Here is an 18,687-nt window from a genome sequence, read left to right as displayed (position 1 = left end):
ACAGAATCAGATCTTTGACTTTCAAGATTTTACTTAAGAGTAGTTCACAGTTTTAGGGTAAGAAAGAAAGAATATCCAGGAAATTCTCAGAGCTTCAATAACATTCATTTTTTTAAGTAATTCATTCAGTCTAACAGTAGATTTAGTGAGAAGATATGGATTCAAATTCCACCTGCTGCTTACTTTCTGTGTGACCTTGAGCAAATTAAATTAGTTCACCATTCTAAATATTAATTTCCTCTTATGTAAGTCTATGGACCCTTCCAGCTCTAAATCTTTGACCCTCTATGATCTTGTGATTTGGCAACTATACATAGTTTTAGTACCATTGAACCTATTTCATTGCCCCCCAAAAAACTCATTTTTTACACCAGTATCCTCCCAGTGATGCTGTATGGATTGCCACATCATAGAATACTATCTTCAATAAGCAAACCTATGGGTTGAGATGACATGATAGTGGCTGAGTGGATTGTAGTTTTATTTTTTCTAGATTTTGCAACACATCCATTTATTGAGCATGTGCTATCCACATAGCACTGCATTAGGTACTGGCTGGCCTCATAAGCTTAAATACTATTCAATCCCTGCCCTCACATTCCTTAGCATCCAGTAAGGGTATAAGACTAAAACAGATGAGGGGAGAAAGCCAATCTGAGAAGTAGGGAGATGAGTTCAGGTTCTATTTAAGACACAAATACTGACTATGACACCGGACCCAAAAAAAACAACCTAATTTCTCTGCACCCCAGGCAACCTTCATGACTCTTACTGCAAACTAAAACAGCTTTTAAGTTTCTACCTTACAATTCATTATATTCGGAAAGATGACAAAAATGGGAAAACTGACCATTTTTGGAGGGGCTGTGGGAAGACAGGCATACTAATACACTGTTAATGGAGCTATGAAGACATCCAGCTGTTCTAGAAATTTGGTACTGGTCATGCCCTTTAACCCAGTGATACTACTACTAGGCACATACCTGAAGGAGATCAAATAAGGAGAGAAAGAATTCCCATAGACAAAAATATTTATAGTTATACTTTTTATTGTAGCAAAGAACTGGAAACTTAGGGAGTAGCTGAACAAAATATGGTATATTGATATAATGAAATATTATTGCACAATAATAAATAATGAAACATAGATGCAGAACAACAACAAACTCCTATGAACTGATGCAGAATGAAGGAACTGAACTAGAAGAATATTGTATATAATCAGTGCAACATTGTAAAGGAAAATAGCTGTGAAAGATTTAAGAGCTGTGATCAATGAAATGACCGATTATGGATGCCAGAAGACTACAGAACAATGGGTTATGCTTCTCACATCTACAGTCAGAGAGGTAATCAATTGGAAAAGCAGAATGAGACACATTTTCAGACACAGCTGATGCATCTGTTTTCTTTGCCTGATCATATATTCACTTGTTGGGTGCTGGGTGGTACGGTAGATAGAGCCTGATCTGGAGTCAGGAGGACCTGAATTCAAATCTGGCCTCAGACACTTACTTGCTATGTGATCTTAGGCAAGTCACTTTACCCTGTTTGTTTCAGTTCCTCATCTGTAAAATGAGCTAGAGAAGCAAATGTCAAACCACTCCAGTATCTTTGCCAAGAAAACCCCCAATGGGGTCACAGAGAAAGACGCGACCAAAAAAACCCCAATTGAACAACAAATAATTCACTTGTTATACGGGGGAGGGCTTTTATTGGAGCAGGGGCAGTTGGTCAAGACAAAACAGATTGGGACAGTGCTACTCAAAAGGGAAAAAAGAATATCAATGATTCATTAAAAATGAATACTCTTCTTTCCCTCTTCTGACCCTACTATCACTCTAATAAAGGCCCTCATCACCTAAATTATTGTAATAGCCTGCTGATAGGTCCACCTGCCTCAAGTCTCCTCCCACTCCATTTTCCATTCAGCCACCAAAGAGATTTTCCTAAAGCACAGGTCCAACCACGTCTGTGCCCTACTCAGTAAACTCTAATGGCTCCCAATCACCCCCAGGATCAAGTATAAAATGCTCTGCTTGCTACTCAAAGCCCTTCATAACCTAGCCCCCTCCTACCTTTCCAGTCATCATAATTACACCTTACTCCCTGCCGTGTACTCTTCATTTCAGTGACACAGGCCTTCTGGCTTTTCCACAAACAAGACATTCTGTCTCTCAGCTCTAGGCATTCTCTCTGGCTGATTCTCATGCCTGGAATGTTTTCCCTCCCCCATTCCAACTCCTGAACTTCCTGCCTTCCTTCTAAGTCCCAAACAAAATCCCACCTCCTATTGGAAGCCTTCCCCAACCATTCTTAATTCCAGTGCCTTCCCCCATTAATTATTTCCAATTTATCCTTCTTATGCCTTGATTTGTATATGTTTGTTTGCATGTTATCTCCTCCATTAAATTGTAAACTTCTTGAGGGACGAGACTGGTTTTTGCTTCTTTTTGTATTCCAATGCTCCACACAGTACCAGGCATGTAGTAGGTGCTTAATAAATGTTTACCGATTGATTGGATCATAGTAAAATAGAATAAAGTTCAGAAGGGAACCCAGCTCTTTATGTAAGAGATTTTGGAGGGAGGTGAGAGTAGAAGTTAAAAAAAAAAATGCTTAACACAGTGTCTGGCACGTAGTAGGTCCTTAATTAAATGCTTGTTGACTTATATAAAACATTATTATAATTGATAGAGATGGTAATAATGGCTTGTATTTGTGGGAATAGAGATTTATCTTCACCACAAGCTAGAAGATAGGTGCTATTGTTATCTTCATTTTACAGTTAAGGAAACTGAGGCAGACAGTTTAAATGATTTGCCAGGTGTGACTTAAATAATGTCTCAGGATCAAATTTGAACTCAGGTCTTCTTGACTTGGACTCTTGGTGCTTTATCTACTGTACTACCTAACTGCCTGATAAACTCTACCATGTAGTGGGCTATCATCACCATCATCTAAATCAGTCCTAATCCGTGCCCTGAAGGAATTTACTGTTGGTAGGAGAGAATAGATGTAACACATAAATATGATATCAATTAGTATATTAACATATCAAAGGGCACTAGAGTTATCAAAAATGTTGAATCACATGAGGAATAAATTACTTCAAGGTGGAAGATAAAGGCCTATCATATGGAGGAGATATCCTTTGAGCTGAGTCTTAATAGGTAAAACCGAAGTAGGCTGAGGTGGGGAAGTATTATGTGCATATTGAACCATGAGAGATGAGGTACTGAGGCTGGAAAGCATGGATATATTCAGGGAATGTCAAGTAAGCTAGTTTTGCTAGAGGGTAGAACAGTAATTCTCAAACTTTTTTTTTTTTTTTTTTTGCTTACAGCACAGAATCCTTTGTTGTGAGAAATTATAGCACACTGAACATTTATGTTGGCAACACTACAGGAAAGTCAGGAAACTCAGGCATGCACAGTTTGTCTTCAATAATAGTAGCCATTTTGTTGAACTTTTTCCAAGTTGAGATGATTGGGTGTGTGTAATAGGCAAGGTTTGTTTATTTTTCAAATGCTGTACTTATATTACATTCACTGGAAAAGTAAAAGGTCTATTAAACAAAATTATAAATTCTTTTTTTTGTAATAACATAAAGATTTCATGGCAAATCACTTTGAGAAAGACTGGTGTAGAATCCGTGAGAGTTGATGTGAGATAAAACTGGAAAGACTTATTAGGGGTTGGGGTGAGGTTACGGACAGCCTTGCAGCCAAGTTAAGTGGGGAGGTGTGTTTTATTTACTGAGGAGCTGTTGAAAGTGTTTTGACATGGTCATACCTGTGTGTTGAGAGAACCAGCCTCCAGACATGTGTAGGAAGGATGCTATCTTTAAGTCATAAGTTTTCCATTGAAATTATCATCATTGTAACAACTTATGTATTTAGTGTTATACACTAAATGTAAATTTGCACAGTGCTTTACATTCAGTACCTCATTTATGCTTTAACCCTGATTAAGTAGATTTGTGTGGTATCATTAATCCAGTTTTTTCAGATGAGTGAAGTAAGTCTCATAGGTTAAGTGACTTGCCCAGGGCCACATAACTAGAGTTAGAGACAGCTGGGTGGTGCAGTGTATAGAGCACCTATGGATAGAGTGGAAATGTGGTACACCTGGAATGAAGCAGTCTAGAGTTCAAATCCTGCCTCAGACACTTAGTAACACTTGTGACCCTGGGTAAGTCATCTAACCACTGTTTGCCACAGTTTCTTTTTCTGTGAAATGGGGATGATAATAGCATCTACTTCTTAGTGTCATTAAGATTAAATGAGATATCTATAAAGTGTTTTCTAAACCTGAAAGTGCTATGTAAATGCTACCACCACCACCACCTACTACTACTACCCCCTGCTCTAGTCCTCAGTCCATTAAGTCGTGCTACCTTATCCAAACTTGGACTTTAGGAATCCTGTGCCACTGTCTTGTCCTAACCCTGAGGACTGTAAGAATGTAAATTTCTGGTGCTGTTTTCTAGGGGAGAGGATAAGCATAGGAAATTTCTCTCCTTAGGAGTAAAGGAGACTGAAGGATAATGACTCCCAACAAATTAATATTACTCACAGAAAAAAACTAAAGCAAAGAGAAATTATTACACCACTACACAGGAATAGATTTGGTTGGTTTTTTTTTTTTCTCCAGTCTCACTTCGACCTTCTCTCTGCGCATTGTCCTTCCTGTGCTTATAAAATCATGAAGGAGACAGATAAGTTAATGGTTGTTCACAAAGTCTCAGAATCCTAAAACTAGGTGACATCCTGGAAACTTGAAAAGAGTAAATTTAGAAGAAATGTTTTAAAGTGCTAGTTTATACTGGTAGCAATAAAATTATAGAACTTGTTATCCCAAGAGGTAGTACTCACTGTGTATATAACTTTGGATGAATCATTTCACCTTTCAAACCTCAGTTTCCTCATCTATAAAGGGCTAGACTACCCTGTTACTCTGTTACTCAGAAATATGAGGTTGAGTTTAAATAAATTCGTGATGGTTTCATAATAAAATATCTAAATCTTAGCAACTCTGGCTAAATTGTGAAGCAGCTGTAGATAAAAAGCCGTTGTCTGAACTGTTACCTTCATTACAAAATTTTATTCGTTTAACATCCATTTTTCCTTGTCTTCCTTTTTTATTTGCCCACATCCATTTTGTTTTCGGTTTGTCTGAAAGAGACCTGGAGGTTTTATTGGACTTCAAATTAAATATGAGTCAACAACATAATATGTCAGCCAAAACCACTAATATAAATTTAGGCTATATTGAGAGAGGCTTAGTGTACAAGACGAGAGAAGATGATAATCCCACCATATTGTACTCTAGTCAGACCACAGCTGGGCACCATGTTTTAGGAAGGAGATGGATGTGTTGGAGAGCATCTAAAGTATGGAAACTAGAATGGCAAAGGGCCTCAAATTAATGACATAAAGATCAGTTGAACAAAATGGGCGTGTTTAGCCTAAGCAAGAAGATTTGGGCAGTGTTTCACTCCTCAGAGAGTCAGTTTCCTTTTGTGTAAAATGGAGCCTTTACAGAGTTGTTGCAAGGAAAGCATTTTGTATACCTTGATTATTAATGTATACCTTGATTATTATTAATAAGTGCTATTGTTAATAGCAAGAAACTTTAGAAAACTGCCTCCCAGCAAAGAATAGACTTAGAGGGAATGTGATAGCAATCTGCAAGTATCTGCAGGACTATCATGTGAAAAAGGGATTCAACTTGTTCTGCTTGGCCCCAGAGGTCATAACTGAGAAGAATAAGTAGAAATTACAGAGAGCCAAACAGGTTTAATGCAAGAAAAAAGCTTCCTAAGATTGAGAACTGTCCAAAAACAAAATGTGCTATCTCAGGGGGTAAGGGGGTCCCCCTCACCAGAGGTCTTAAGCCAAAGTTAAATGACCACTCATTGGGTACAGGATGGTTTTGAAGCAATTTTTGTTCAAAGTAGGTTAGATGCTATGGCCCCTGAGGTCCCTTCCAATGCTGAGATCCTGTAATTCTGTACATGCCTCATATATCCCAAGCACTGTGCTAAGCGTTAGCTTGGGGTGGAAAGATAACACACTTCCCTCAAGGAACTGAGATGCTGCTGGGATACAATGTGTGTCAAAAAACAGCTGTGTCATATCACAAAAAGAATTCTGTGTTTAGGGTTAAAGAACATTAGGTCAAATCTTAGCTCTGACTCTTAGTACCTGTGAGACCTTTGGCACATTGCTTAACCTTCTCAAGCTTCAGTTTCTTCATTTGTAAAATGAGAGGACTGGATAAATGACCTCTAGGGTCTCTTTCAGCTTGAAATCTGGGAGCATATAATTCTGTGATCCTAAGTAAATACAAGATAATTTGATGAGTTAGAAAGCACTAGCATAGGGTGGGGATAGAATTGACTAAGACTCAGCAACTGACTGGATGTGGAATGTAAGGAACATGGAAGAATCAAGGTTGGGATTAGGAAAACCTGGGTAACTGGAAGGATAATGGGGCCCCCAGTAGATATAGGAAAGTTTGGAGAGGGGGTGATTTGTCAGGGGGTGGAAGTAGATAACAGATAATAATTGAGTTTGTGATGTTGAGGACCATTCAGGTGAAGATGTTTAGAAGGCAATTGATGATGCAGGATAGGATTTGAGAAGAGATTAGGGCTGGAAATATAGCTACAGGAGTCCTCTGAATAGGAATAATTGAATGGTGACCTGTTACCTCTTTGTCATATAAAGCCTTGCAGAAAATGGCTCCAACCTACCTTTCTTGGCTTATTAAATCCTACTCTCCACAATCTGTGATCTAGACTGGCCTGCTCTTTCTTGTACACAGCATCCCATCTCCCACCTCCAGGTGGTGATTGCACTGGCTGTTCCTTATGCCTGGAATACATTCTCCTGCCTCTGAGAATTCCTAGTTTCCTTCACATTTAAGCTCAGGTGTCACCTCCTCCATGAAACCTTTCCTGACCTTCCCTCCCCCCAGCTGTTAATGCCTTGCAAATTCTTTTATATTTACTTTATATTGTGTTTTGCATTGACTTATATATGTATGTATTGTGTTCCTCCAATAGAATGTAAGCTCCTAGAAGTCAAGAACTGTTTGACATTTGTTTCTGTATCCTCATTGCCCAGCATAATACCTGGGTGATGTAGGGATCTATGCTTGCTTCCTGATTCACTGCTTGAATAAGAATTAAATTACTTAGAAATTAAATCATTCAGTCTTTGTTGCAACACACCATCCCCTACTTCTTTGTAGAAGTGGGGGACCTTGGGTGGATGTTGATCACCTCCTACCCAGGGTTATTATGAGGATTGAACTGAGTTCATTTATATGTGTAAAGTGCTGTACAAACATTATAGCTATATAAGTGCTAGCTGCTGTTATTATTATGACATCAGACTTTTTTATTCTAAGATTACACTCTGGGAATGGGGAAAGGGGATTTGGGGGAAATGGAGGAAACATAGTTATCTGTAAAAATGCATTTTTTTAAAAAAATTAACATGGTTTAATTGGGAGGCAGTCATGCCAAATTAACTTGATTTCCTTTTTTAAATAAGCATGCAACAAGCATTAAGCCCATATTATAAAGTTAACGCCCAGAATACAAGACAAAATGAAACAGCCTGTACCTTCAAAGAACTTAGAGGTTACTGGGGGGGAGGCAGGAGGGAAGCCACTGGTACACAGCTAAGGAATTACAAAATACATACAAAGTGATTTGGTAGAGGCACCATTGTCTTCTGGGAGGGAATCAGGGAAGTTCTAAGGAATTGGCACTTGAGCTGAGCTTTATAAGAAGTCTGACATTCTAAGAGGCAGAGGTAAAATGTCAGTATGGAAAGCCAGTTTTGCTGGAACCTAGGATGTTTGAAGAGAAGTCATGTGAAATGAAGTCTGGAGAAATAAGTTGGAGTCAGATTGTTAAGGACTTTAAATGCCAAAGGAGAGTTTGTGTTTGATCCTGGAGGCTATAGAGAATCAATGAGGCTTCTCAAGCAAGGGAGTGACATGATCAAACTTGTACTTGAGGAAATAGCCACGTGGAGGATGGTTTTAGGAAAGGGGAAAGATTGGAAATAGAATAGATAGGTCTGGGTGAGAGGTGACAGGGACCCTGAACTATAGTGGTAGTTCTGTGAGTGGAGGGAAAAGGTTCAGCAAGAGATTTTATTTTATAGAGGTTGTATCTCAAAAAATTTGCAAACTGATTGAATATGTGTGGTAAAAGAGACTAAAGGGGTGTGAAGTTGACTTGGAAGCTACCAACCTTCATGACACTATGGGTGACGGTGCCATTAACAGACATGGAAAGCCAGGGTGAAGAGCATATTTGAGGGGAAAGATAATGAGTTCTGTGGATTTTGAGATGCCTACAAGACAACTAGCAAAACTGTTGGCAAAATGGGGTTGGTATTTAGGAAGGTGTATTGGATATATAGATCTGGAGGTCATCTAAATAAGAATTGATGAGTTCACTAAGAAAGTGTATAGAAAGAGAAGAAAGGCCAGGAGAGTTCCTGAAGCATACTGAGGGCTTAATAAATGTTTGTTGATTTCTTGATTGGGACCTGTGGTTGGGACACAGTTGATGATCCAAAAGAGACTGAGGAACAGCAGACAAACCAGAGGAGAACCAGAAGAGGATGGTAAAGATAGTTACTATACTAGTTATTTCCTCCTTTTGGCTAATACGCAGTTGATCCACCAACCTTGTGAAAATAATTATACTTACAGAAAAGGATGCAAGTAAGAATCTTTGGAGAATGCCAAAGGATTTATTTTCAAATGACAAACACCTTGAACCTTAGCAGTTTTGTGATTTGAACACAGCTTCAACTTAGTATGTTACTTAGCAAATTTTGTTATGAAGTCCTGTGCTGTATTTATAATTTGAGCCATTTCTCTCCGCCTTCTTTTAGCTTGTCAAAATTCCCAAAAATGATCCTCCAAATGAAGTGCATAACTTTAACTTCTACTTGTCAAACGTTGGCAAAGATAACCCTCAGGGAAGCTTTGACTGCATCCAGCAAACTGTCTCAAGGTAAGTAAATTTTAAATCATGATAAGAGAAAAATATTTGTATTTATGTCTGAGACTTTTGTTGAACTGTAGAATGGTGGTTAGGATACTTTAATTCTAAATCAGACTTTAAAAAGTTAACATTATATATATATGTGTGTGTGTGTGTGTGTATACATATATAATTAATATGTTGTTATATATACATATACACATGTGCATATATAGAATACCTTCTTTTAAGGCAAACAAATTGGCTACTTATTTAATATTTCTTAACATTATATTTCCAGTTGACAAAGAGCCCTCTGGAGAATTTGTACCTTTTCCTTATCATTAAGGTAACTTTAGTGCTTCCTAAAGCATGCTTGGCTCGGCCACTCCTCAGTACATGGCCTCTGACATTTGCCCAGCTGTCCAGTCACAGCCCTGATACTCATAAGGTATTTAGTAAACATTCTGAATGTTTTACTTTTTGTGAGGAGAAAAACAGCATTAGGGATTGAAAATCAATGTAAAGAAATAATACACATAATTGAAATTTTACTTTAAACTGTGAGAAGGAAGGAAGATAAAAAGCAGGCATTTATTAAACACTTACACGTGCTAAGCTCTAGGGATACAGATACAAGAGAAAAAGAAAGACAACACCTGCACCCAAAGAACTTACATTCTTATAGGGGAAGATAATACACAAAAGGAAGGTGGAAAAGAGAGGAAGGGATGGTGGAGATAAAGGGACCACCCAGGGCAGGGACATAGTTGTGAAGACCAGAGGAAGTAAGGAGCAGGGCCAGGAGGAGAATGAAGGCTGGCCCTTCCACGAAATGAAGGTTCCAGAAGGACTCACCAATGGGAGAAGGTGGGGGCAGGCCTTGCTGAGTGGCACTCCCCGAATAGTGGGTCTTATATCAGAACCAAAGGTACTTTTTAATAGTAATCCAGAATGATATCCTCATTTTTCCAGAAGAGGAAACCGAAACCTATAGACTTTGATTGACTTGTCCACAGTCACGCAATTAAATAGTAGAAAATATCAGTGATCCAGAATCCACATTTCCTGGCTCCCAGTCCAAAATACCAGACCCATACATTCTGTCAGTTAATTTAACTGACTTCTTTTAGAAAAGTGTTTTTGGGTTTTTTTGTTTGTTTGTTTCATTAAAGGGCTTAACACCATCTTATAAATAAGTGATATTATGCAATTAATTGTCCTATCAGTTTCCACTTTTGAAACCCTGGGGTGCTATGTAACAGTGTTAGCTGTATCATTACCATCACTGTTGTTATTACTGTTGGTGTTCCTCACTGTAGTTAGGGCATATACTCATACTTACTAAGATGGTTAATGTTAAATTAACAGAAATTATGTCTCTGTCTTTCATCAGACCCCTATAATTTGGCCCATCTTACCTAATCAACCTAAACATCTAATATGTGAGAACTCTACAACATTTATCAGTATTGTTATCTATTCTGTGATTTACATATGATGATATGCTAGGATTTTTATGATGATTTCTGATCTTTTTATGTCTATAAAACTTATCTCATGAACAAAATTGTAAACTTAAAGGAGAGAGACTGTGCCCTATATTTACTTTGTCTCTCATAACCTGACCTCAGTCAAATACTAGTTGATTGGATTCCTTTATTAACTTCTCTGACTGACTCTTCTTCCTTTTCAAGTTCCCCTTTATAGGGTGGTCATTCCATGGCCTTGAGCCAAAAGAAACTATTTAGAGTCTGATTTTGTGTTTAAAGCAAGTGCAAAGAAAAATGCCATTCTGGATTGTAATTATGTTCTTTGAAAGACCTAGAGTGATATTGCCAGGAAGACATTAGGGAAGTCTGTCTCTAAGCAATCAATGATTAAGAAAAAAAATTATTATTATTTTTAGAGCAATAATTGTTTATCATTTATTTGTTGTGATCTTTCATTTATACGAAATCTGGCTTCTGTCTTTCATCCACATATGCCACCTTAATTTTCTGGTTGACATTTTCTCCCTTTGAAGTTAACATTTTATTATGTAAGTATGTGACATTATTAGGCTAATCATTAATAGAAATTAGCCAGTAGGTATACTTTGGCCATTCCATATAACATATCAGTACTGGAAAAGGAACTTCAAGACCCTTCTGTTTCTTATATTTAAAAGTGTTTTTTATCTTTCTTTGACCATTTACTGAAATCTCCTGTAAGTATTAAGCTCTAATATTCTTACCATTGATCCCAGTAATTATGAACTATTGGCTTTTGGCTTAATATATCAACTAACTAAATTGAGCAGTATGAAAAGACTAGTCACATCCTTTTACCAGAAATTCGAAGGGACTAGCTAAAGTCCTTGGTATTGAATTTTGCTTGAAATAACTAGTCTGTTCTCTGGGATTTGTTTGTTTGTTTATATAGGGGGTTTTTTTTGTTTTGTTTCCCATAGTATCCGATGCCTGGAATTTTCTTCTCCTCACTTCAGCCTCTAGGCTTCTCTGGCTTTTTTTTTCTAGACTCAGCTCAAAGCCTGCCTCCTCTGACTGACTTTCTCCTTCACACCTTCATTCTGAGATTACCTTCCATTTACAACATCTGCCTTGTAGGACCTGTCTTCCACATTAGAATGTGAGCTCCTTGGGGCAGCTAGGTGGCGAAGTGAGTAGAGCACTAGCCCTGGACTTAGGAGGACCTGAGTTCAAATCCAGCCTTAGACACGTGACACATGTGCTAGCTGTATGACCTTGGGCAAGTCACTTAACCCCAATTGCCCTGCCCCCCAAAAAAATGTGAAAAAAGAAGAATGTGAGCTCCTTGAGGGAGTGTTTTTTTGCATTTTTTTGTATCCCCAGCACTTGGCTCACTGCCTGGCTTGTAGTAAGTAGTTAATAATTGATTGGCTGAGACTGATTGTTAATGATCAATGTTGTATAATAATAATAACAGCAAACATTTATGTAGTGATTGTATAGTGCTGTTATTATCCCCGTTTTATAGATGAAGAAACTGAGGCAAATAGAAGTTAAATGACTTGCCACAAAATATCAGCACCTTATTCTTTTATAAATAATATTTCATTTTTCCCCAGTCACATGTAAAAACAACTTTTAGCATTTTTTTTTAAGTCTTGAGTTCCAAATTTTTATCTCTCCCTTCCTCCCTGAGGCAGTAAGCAATCTGATGTAGGCTATACATGTGCATTCTTGTAAAACGTATTTCCATGTTAGTCATTTTGTGGAAGAAAATTCAAACCAAAAAAAAAAGTGAAAAATAGTATGCTTTGGTCTGTATTCAGTACTTTCTCTGCAGACCAATAACATTTTTCATCATGAGTCCTTTGTAATTGGATCATTGTATTGTTTAGAATAGCTAAGTCATTCACAATTCTTCATCATACAGTATTGCTGTGTGCAGTTTTCTCCTGAGCACCATATATTCTTAAAAATCCTCTGCCCTTATTCTTATTAGAACTACCAAGAGTCACACAGCTAGTTAGTGTCTGAGGACACATTTGAACTCAGGACTTCCTGACTCCAGGCTCATCATTCTATCCACTACACAACCAAACTGTCAAAACAAAATTTGACCCATAGAAATAATGCTTTAGAGAAAAATGTCCACCTGAAATATCTCTCTCCAGTTGTCACTCCATTTTATGTTAGAGTTGAACGCAGATTGCACTAATTAAATATAAATCTCATTTGCCTTGTTTCTAGCCCTGTATGTCACCTAATAAATGATACTAACACATTTTACAAATTTTAGCACTTGTGAGGCAATTCTTAAAACAACTTTGAAAGTCAATTTCTAAGTCTATAAAACTTGATTTTTAAAAAAAAATCAACCCATAGTTTTATTTTCCCTTGAATTTAATAAGAAAGTTGCATCCAATGACAGCAAAAGTTTCTTAAAGAAAATTAAAGAACCTGCTGCTAAGTTTAAAATTTTTGGAATAAAGTTGCTTTTTCTTAAAAATGTTAAATTAGTGCCACTTATTCATTCTCTACAAGTAAGTTTTAAATGGAAAGGCAAATGTAACTTCTAATATGCTTGAGGATCCTGGAGTAATAAAGCAGGCTTTATTTAGTGCTTGTTAGAATTTTGCTACCAATTAGAACACTATTTGCAAATTAAAATTTAAGACACATCTCATTGCTCAACTCAGTGCTAAAGATTTGTCCTGTAAAGAGAGAGTTTCTTAAAAGTCATTTTTAACCACAGACTTCATTTCAGGTCTAGTAAGAATCAGGGGTAGAAGATTCGTAAGAACATGTGGCACTCATATGTTGCCATAAACCTAGCGTAACCCTATGTGGTTCTACCCGTTCTGTTCGGAGTACAAAAGAAGAAAATGTTGGAAATTAGAGAAAGACACAAGAATAGAATAATTTTAAAACTCTAGCTTGCCTCTACCAACCAAAAAATAAATTTAAAATAGTCATCTCTTACAAAGCTGCTTTGTTATTCTGCAGTTCTGGTGCCTCACAGCTCAATTGCCTGGGATTTATACAAGATAAAATTACAGTATGTGCAACAAATGACTCCTATCAAATGACAAGAGAACGAATGACCCAGGCAGAAGAGGAATCCCGTAACCGAAGTACAAAGGTTATAAAACCTGGTGGACCATTTGTAGGTGTGTATATGCTTCCTTTTTTTTTTTTTACCCCTCTCATAAAGAACAATTGAAGTAGCTTAGGTTGCCACATATAAATTCCACTTCCATTATTAACTTATTAAATCAAAGAAGTTAGTTGTCAGGAAAAATGGGTGTGCAAATATGAAACAGTTTGTTATCTTGTGAAAATTATTCTATAAGAATACCATATCGTTTAAAAAAATTTTTTTTACTTAATTGTCAAAAGTGATTTTTTTCTTCAGTTTATTTCCCAGACTGTTCCTAATGGAGCTAGTCTTTATTGCTTTACAAAATATCTCCTGAGATCTGAGAAAGTGACACAGGAGGTTGGAATTATTGTGCTCTTCCTTGCCACCAGAAAAATATAATTTTAATAATGAAAGATGTTGGATGGTTCTTGTTTTACAGTTTGATAGTTATTTTTAAAATAAAAAGTTCCCCGTTGATGGATTTTTTTTTTTGGTCTAATGACCCACCATGGCAGACTTTTCCTTGCATTTTCAGTGGACACTTAGAAGGGAATTTTTATCTCCAAGAGGTACCCATTACAAAGCCTCAGGGTACAGGTACTAAAGGAATGAAATTTAATTACTCTTCAGTACTTTAGGCTGTCATCTAGTATTCTGGTGCTTTTTCCATCTGTCAGATGAGAGAAAATGGCTAAAAATTCAGGCTTTCGACTTTACCAGTTTAACCACCAGAACAAGGGACCATAAGAGCGACAAAAAGGTGATTTTTGGCTGTGTCCCTTATTTTGTCTTGACATGGAGAAAGGAGTAGATGTTTATCAGATCTAACTTGGCATATCAATTTTTATGACTGTTAATACTATCAGGAATTAGATGAACCCTTTGTCAGTTTTAAATAGCACAAGCATACTTTTTTTAAAAGTGAAGTATTATTAATTTCAAAACTTAAATTCTAGCAGTGACAGCCTCTCTGAGGACCAAGCCCCTTAATCTTTATCTTTCCATGGCTGAGTATAATTCTGCTTCTGTGTTTTTCCTTCTATGTGTGAGCCAGCTACAATGCAATCAGTGTTTAGAAACTACACTTCTGTCATTAATAGGCACTTTTTTGGAACAAGGCCAATGCTCCTGGGAACTAATGCTTAGCTTAGATACACTTAGTTTGGTTTAACAACAATTCATAACTTCCCCAGGTGTCTGTACACATAGGACCAAGTTCTCTCTTCAGTAGGTAGCCACCAAAGAGCATTTTTTTCCTCTTCTAATGAGTAAAATAACAATCTTTTATCACCTTTCTTACTCCTTTCTCCTCAAAATTGACTTAATTAAATTTATGTACCAGTTGTCTAATCTTGCTCTATTATTTTTAAGATTCACAATATAGGGTTTATATCATTTTAGGTTATCTCTCATCCTCTTTTAATTTGATGGAGCAAGATTATCTAAAAGTATTAGAGACAGACATTGTAGTTCACTTCTTTATTCAACATGTCCTAAAAGTTTTATCATTGAAGTTCAAGTGAAATGTATTTGAATTTTTTAAGGAGATGGAAGAAGTGTTGGGTCTCTGGGACAGGAATGGGAGCAGGGAGGGAGGACAGGGAAGGTAGAAGTAGAATAGAAATCAAATTAAGAATTTCTTTGTCTGGCAGAGTCAGTTGAAAATGCTTTGAAAAATGTTTTCATTTATTATAAAACAGAAATCAATTGGGACTGCAGGGGGTGGGGTGAGTGGAGAGAAACTGAAGGAATAGATGGTTTTCTGATTAAACCCTTTGACTTCACATCGAAATGGTTTGGAGGTTTTAAATAGACTTCAGCTGCTGAAGACTTCTTGTTTGTCTAACAGCGCTTTGTGGTTAGCATGCGCAGGGGTTGAAACACCTAGGTTCCTACAAACCACATAGTGTAAGTTCAATACTGTGTAATGGTACTAAAAAGTAGCCAAGTTACTTCAGCCTTTAAAAAAAGAGGATATTGTAGCTTGGCATCACTGGAGCTCCATCCTTCCAAGAGATACCTTAAAGACTCACGAGATTTAAGGTTATTGAGTCTCCCTGTTTCAATGAAGATGAACGAACAGTGTGTCTGCTTTGTACAATGTACTATTTTTAGTTATGACTGCGCCCAACCATTCCAGACATAGAGTTGTTGTCTACCTTGCTATTAAAAATTTCCCTTGGTAACATTCCCTAGGACCTCAGTTAGGTCATTCTCCTATTAGAGTTAGGAATTTGTAACATCTTCGTGACATCTTTCAGATAAGCCCCCTTTCTCCTCTGACATTGCCACCACCCTGGTGCAGGCTCTTATCATTTCACACCAGACTATTGTGAGGCCTGCTTGTTAGTCTCCCTGCCCTAAACCTCTCCCCACTTCAGGCCATCCTCCACCCAGCTGTCATATTGATCTTCTTAAAGCTCAGGATCTGACCCTGTCACCAACTTTTCAGTAAACACCAGTGGCTCCCTATCACTTCTAGCTAGCATTAAATATAAAAGGCCCTGTTTGGCATTCAAAGCCAGCCGCCTCCTAGCTGCCCATTTTTCTTACACCTTTCTCTTCCCCTCTCCTCCACATTCTGCAATCAAATAACACTGGCATCCTTGCTGTTCCTCAAACAAGACATTCCATCTCTGAACTTTTTTTATGGAATTTACTCCATGCTTGAAATACTCTTCCCTCCTCTTCCAAGTCCCAGCTAAAATCTTACCTCCTTCAAGAAGTCTTTTCCTGATGCCCTTCAATGCTAGTACTTTCCCTCTATTGATCATCTTCAATTGATCCTGTCTATGTCTTGTTTATTCATAATTGTTTTCCTATTGTCTTCCCATTAGACTATGAGCTCCTTGAGAGCCAGATTGTCTTTTGTCTTTCTTTGTATTCCCCAAACTTATTAGTACAGTGTGTGGTGCATAAGAGGTGCTTAATAAATGCTTAGACCTGATTAACTAACTTTTCAAGCTTTTTCCTCATCCTCATTGAACCAGCTACTTACAATCACCCATACAATATTCTTTCATGTTCTTAAATGCTGTTGTTACAGCTTTCCTCAGCTTCTCTTCTCCAAGCTAAATGATCTGAAGTCCTTTTAACCTTTCTTTGTAGGGCTTGTATGCCAACCCTCTAATCATTTTCATTGCTCTCTTCTGAATCCTCTCCAATTCTTCTCATCTCTGAGTTCAAAAGTGGACAGACTGCTTTAATAAAGGTCTGCTCTTTATTATAATGCTTTTTCAAGAGGTCCATATTGCTATCTCATTTATATTCAATCCTAATGGCATCACATATCTTCCATTCATTTCTCTCTAATTATCTTTTCTCATCTTCCCATTTCCACCAATTTGTCGAGGTTATTTCAGATTCTTTTCTCTTCTTAAATGCTAGCTAACCACCTAGATTTGGTCAACAGCAAATAATCCTTGACACAGTTGTATGTTCTTCATAAAACAGAATGCCCCTTAACTGTTACACCATGGAAAACCAAGTTCAAAGTCAATACAATGATATCTCAAGAACCAAAGATATTCTTCACAGAAAGTCCCTCAGCAAACAAAGAGGATTAGAGAAAGTTCTGATCTCAGGTGAAAGCAACCCAGGAGTTCAGTCTCGAATAGAGGACTTTAAAAAGTGAACCAAGGCTTATAGGACAGTTGCACCTGGGAGGAGGGGAAACACCTGTGCATTGTGTTCTTCTGTACTATTGCTTAGAGCCTCATCCCCCAGAGACAAGAGTGACCTACCTAGACTGAGAAGCCTGGGAACCCATAGCTTGAATGGCAGAGAAGAATGAATATTAGAAGGGAATCCCTATTCTTGTTCCTTCTATAATATTTCTACTTTTAGTAACCAAGTTTCCCACAACAAGTACGTCTTTGTTATACATATGCTTGTTGTTAAGAGAATATTGGTCATAGCTCCTTTTACGAGTCATTCAAATTTCTTATTCCTTTAAGAGGAAATTAATCTGTTTTTTCCCCTATCCATGTGATCTGATTAATGCTTAGAAGCATATTTTGTATAGTAATGTTTTCCAAGTGTGCATGTTATTGGTTGTTAGTTTTTCCAGATAAGTAAATATGTCAGTGGTGTTTGTTTATATACTCGCATGTATTTCTGTTTGTTTATATGTATTTGTTTCCTTTCAAAAATTAATGTCATATTATCTACCTAAGTGCTTATATACTCATTGAGCTGTATAGTGTTGGAGTTTATAGTCATTGTTTTTAAAGTCCAGCATTGGTTCTATATTGCCAAAGCCATTGTCTTTTATTCCCCTCACCCCACCCCAGGCCAGGAAAACAATTTTTAAAAGCCAGTTGGCAATATCTACTCTCTTTCTGGGACGTGGTATTTTGTCTCTGTTTCAGCTTGCTTATTCGATGGTTGTGAGGCATGGGGAATGAATCTCTTACTCTCCATCTCATAATTAAGAGAAGGTCTGTAAGCTCTTAGAGACATAGTATTAGGTATTGGTCTTAATATAGTGAAATATAGATTCAGATGAGCAGTCCCAAGTCACACAATGCAGTTAGATCCACTGTCGCCAGTTATATAAAGAGCTCTAGGGATTGATTAGAAGTTGGATCTGGAAAGAGAATTAGGTTCTCCCACAGGTTTCATTAGAGGGACTTTTCTGAGGTTAAAAAAAAATGTTTTCCCCACAGCATCCCCCCCCGCCCCCCACCTTGTACTTAATACTTCCTGCTTTACTTTTCGACCTGTTATATAAATTACTAACATTTTCTTTCTTCCACACTGTTTTTCCTGAATTGAATAGGAACTTAAGAGTGGGTAAAAGGATGTGCAGTTCCTTGAATATAACCCACTGGCTCCACATGATGGCTCATCATTTCAGATTAGACAGCATATCAAGAGAAGTGTAAAATTAGACTAAGGGGAAGGACCCAGGTTACCTGGCCAGCACTAGGCCCCTGCTGTGACCTTTCTACTGTGTCACTACCCTGACAATTACTCCTGTACCCTCCTAACCAAACCCCTCTGCTTGTCTTCAGTGACGATAGTGCCATGAGGAGAGGTAAAGCTAAACCAGGACC

General features: G+C 37.5%; 1 protein-coding gene across 1 annotated transcript in view; it reads left to right on the top strand.

Annotated features, from left to right (window-relative positions):
• ELL2 (elongation factor for RNA polymerase II 2) overlaps window positions 1-18,687 on the top strand; it is a 95,044-nt gene that overhangs the window by 50,821 nt on the left and 25,536 nt on the right. Inside the window, exons 3-4 of the mRNA XM_036767975.1 lie at window positions 8,928-9,049; window positions 13,495-13,658. Of these exons, the coding sequence (XP_036623870.1) occupies window positions 8,928-9,049; window positions 13,495-13,658 (286 nt within the window). The remainder of the gene's footprint in view (window positions 1-8,927; window positions 9,050-13,494; window positions 13,659-18,687) is intronic.

This window comes from Trichosurus vulpecula, chromosome 1, assembly GCF_011100635.1.
Source record: "Trichosurus vulpecula isolate mTriVul1 chromosome 1, mTriVul1.pri, whole genome shotgun sequence".
Classification (NCBI taxonomy): Eukaryota; Metazoa; Chordata; class Mammalia; order Diprotodontia; family Phalangeridae; genus Trichosurus; species Trichosurus vulpecula.
Note: the sequence above shows the minus strand (reverse complement) of the source record. Positions and strands in the feature narration are given on the sequence as shown.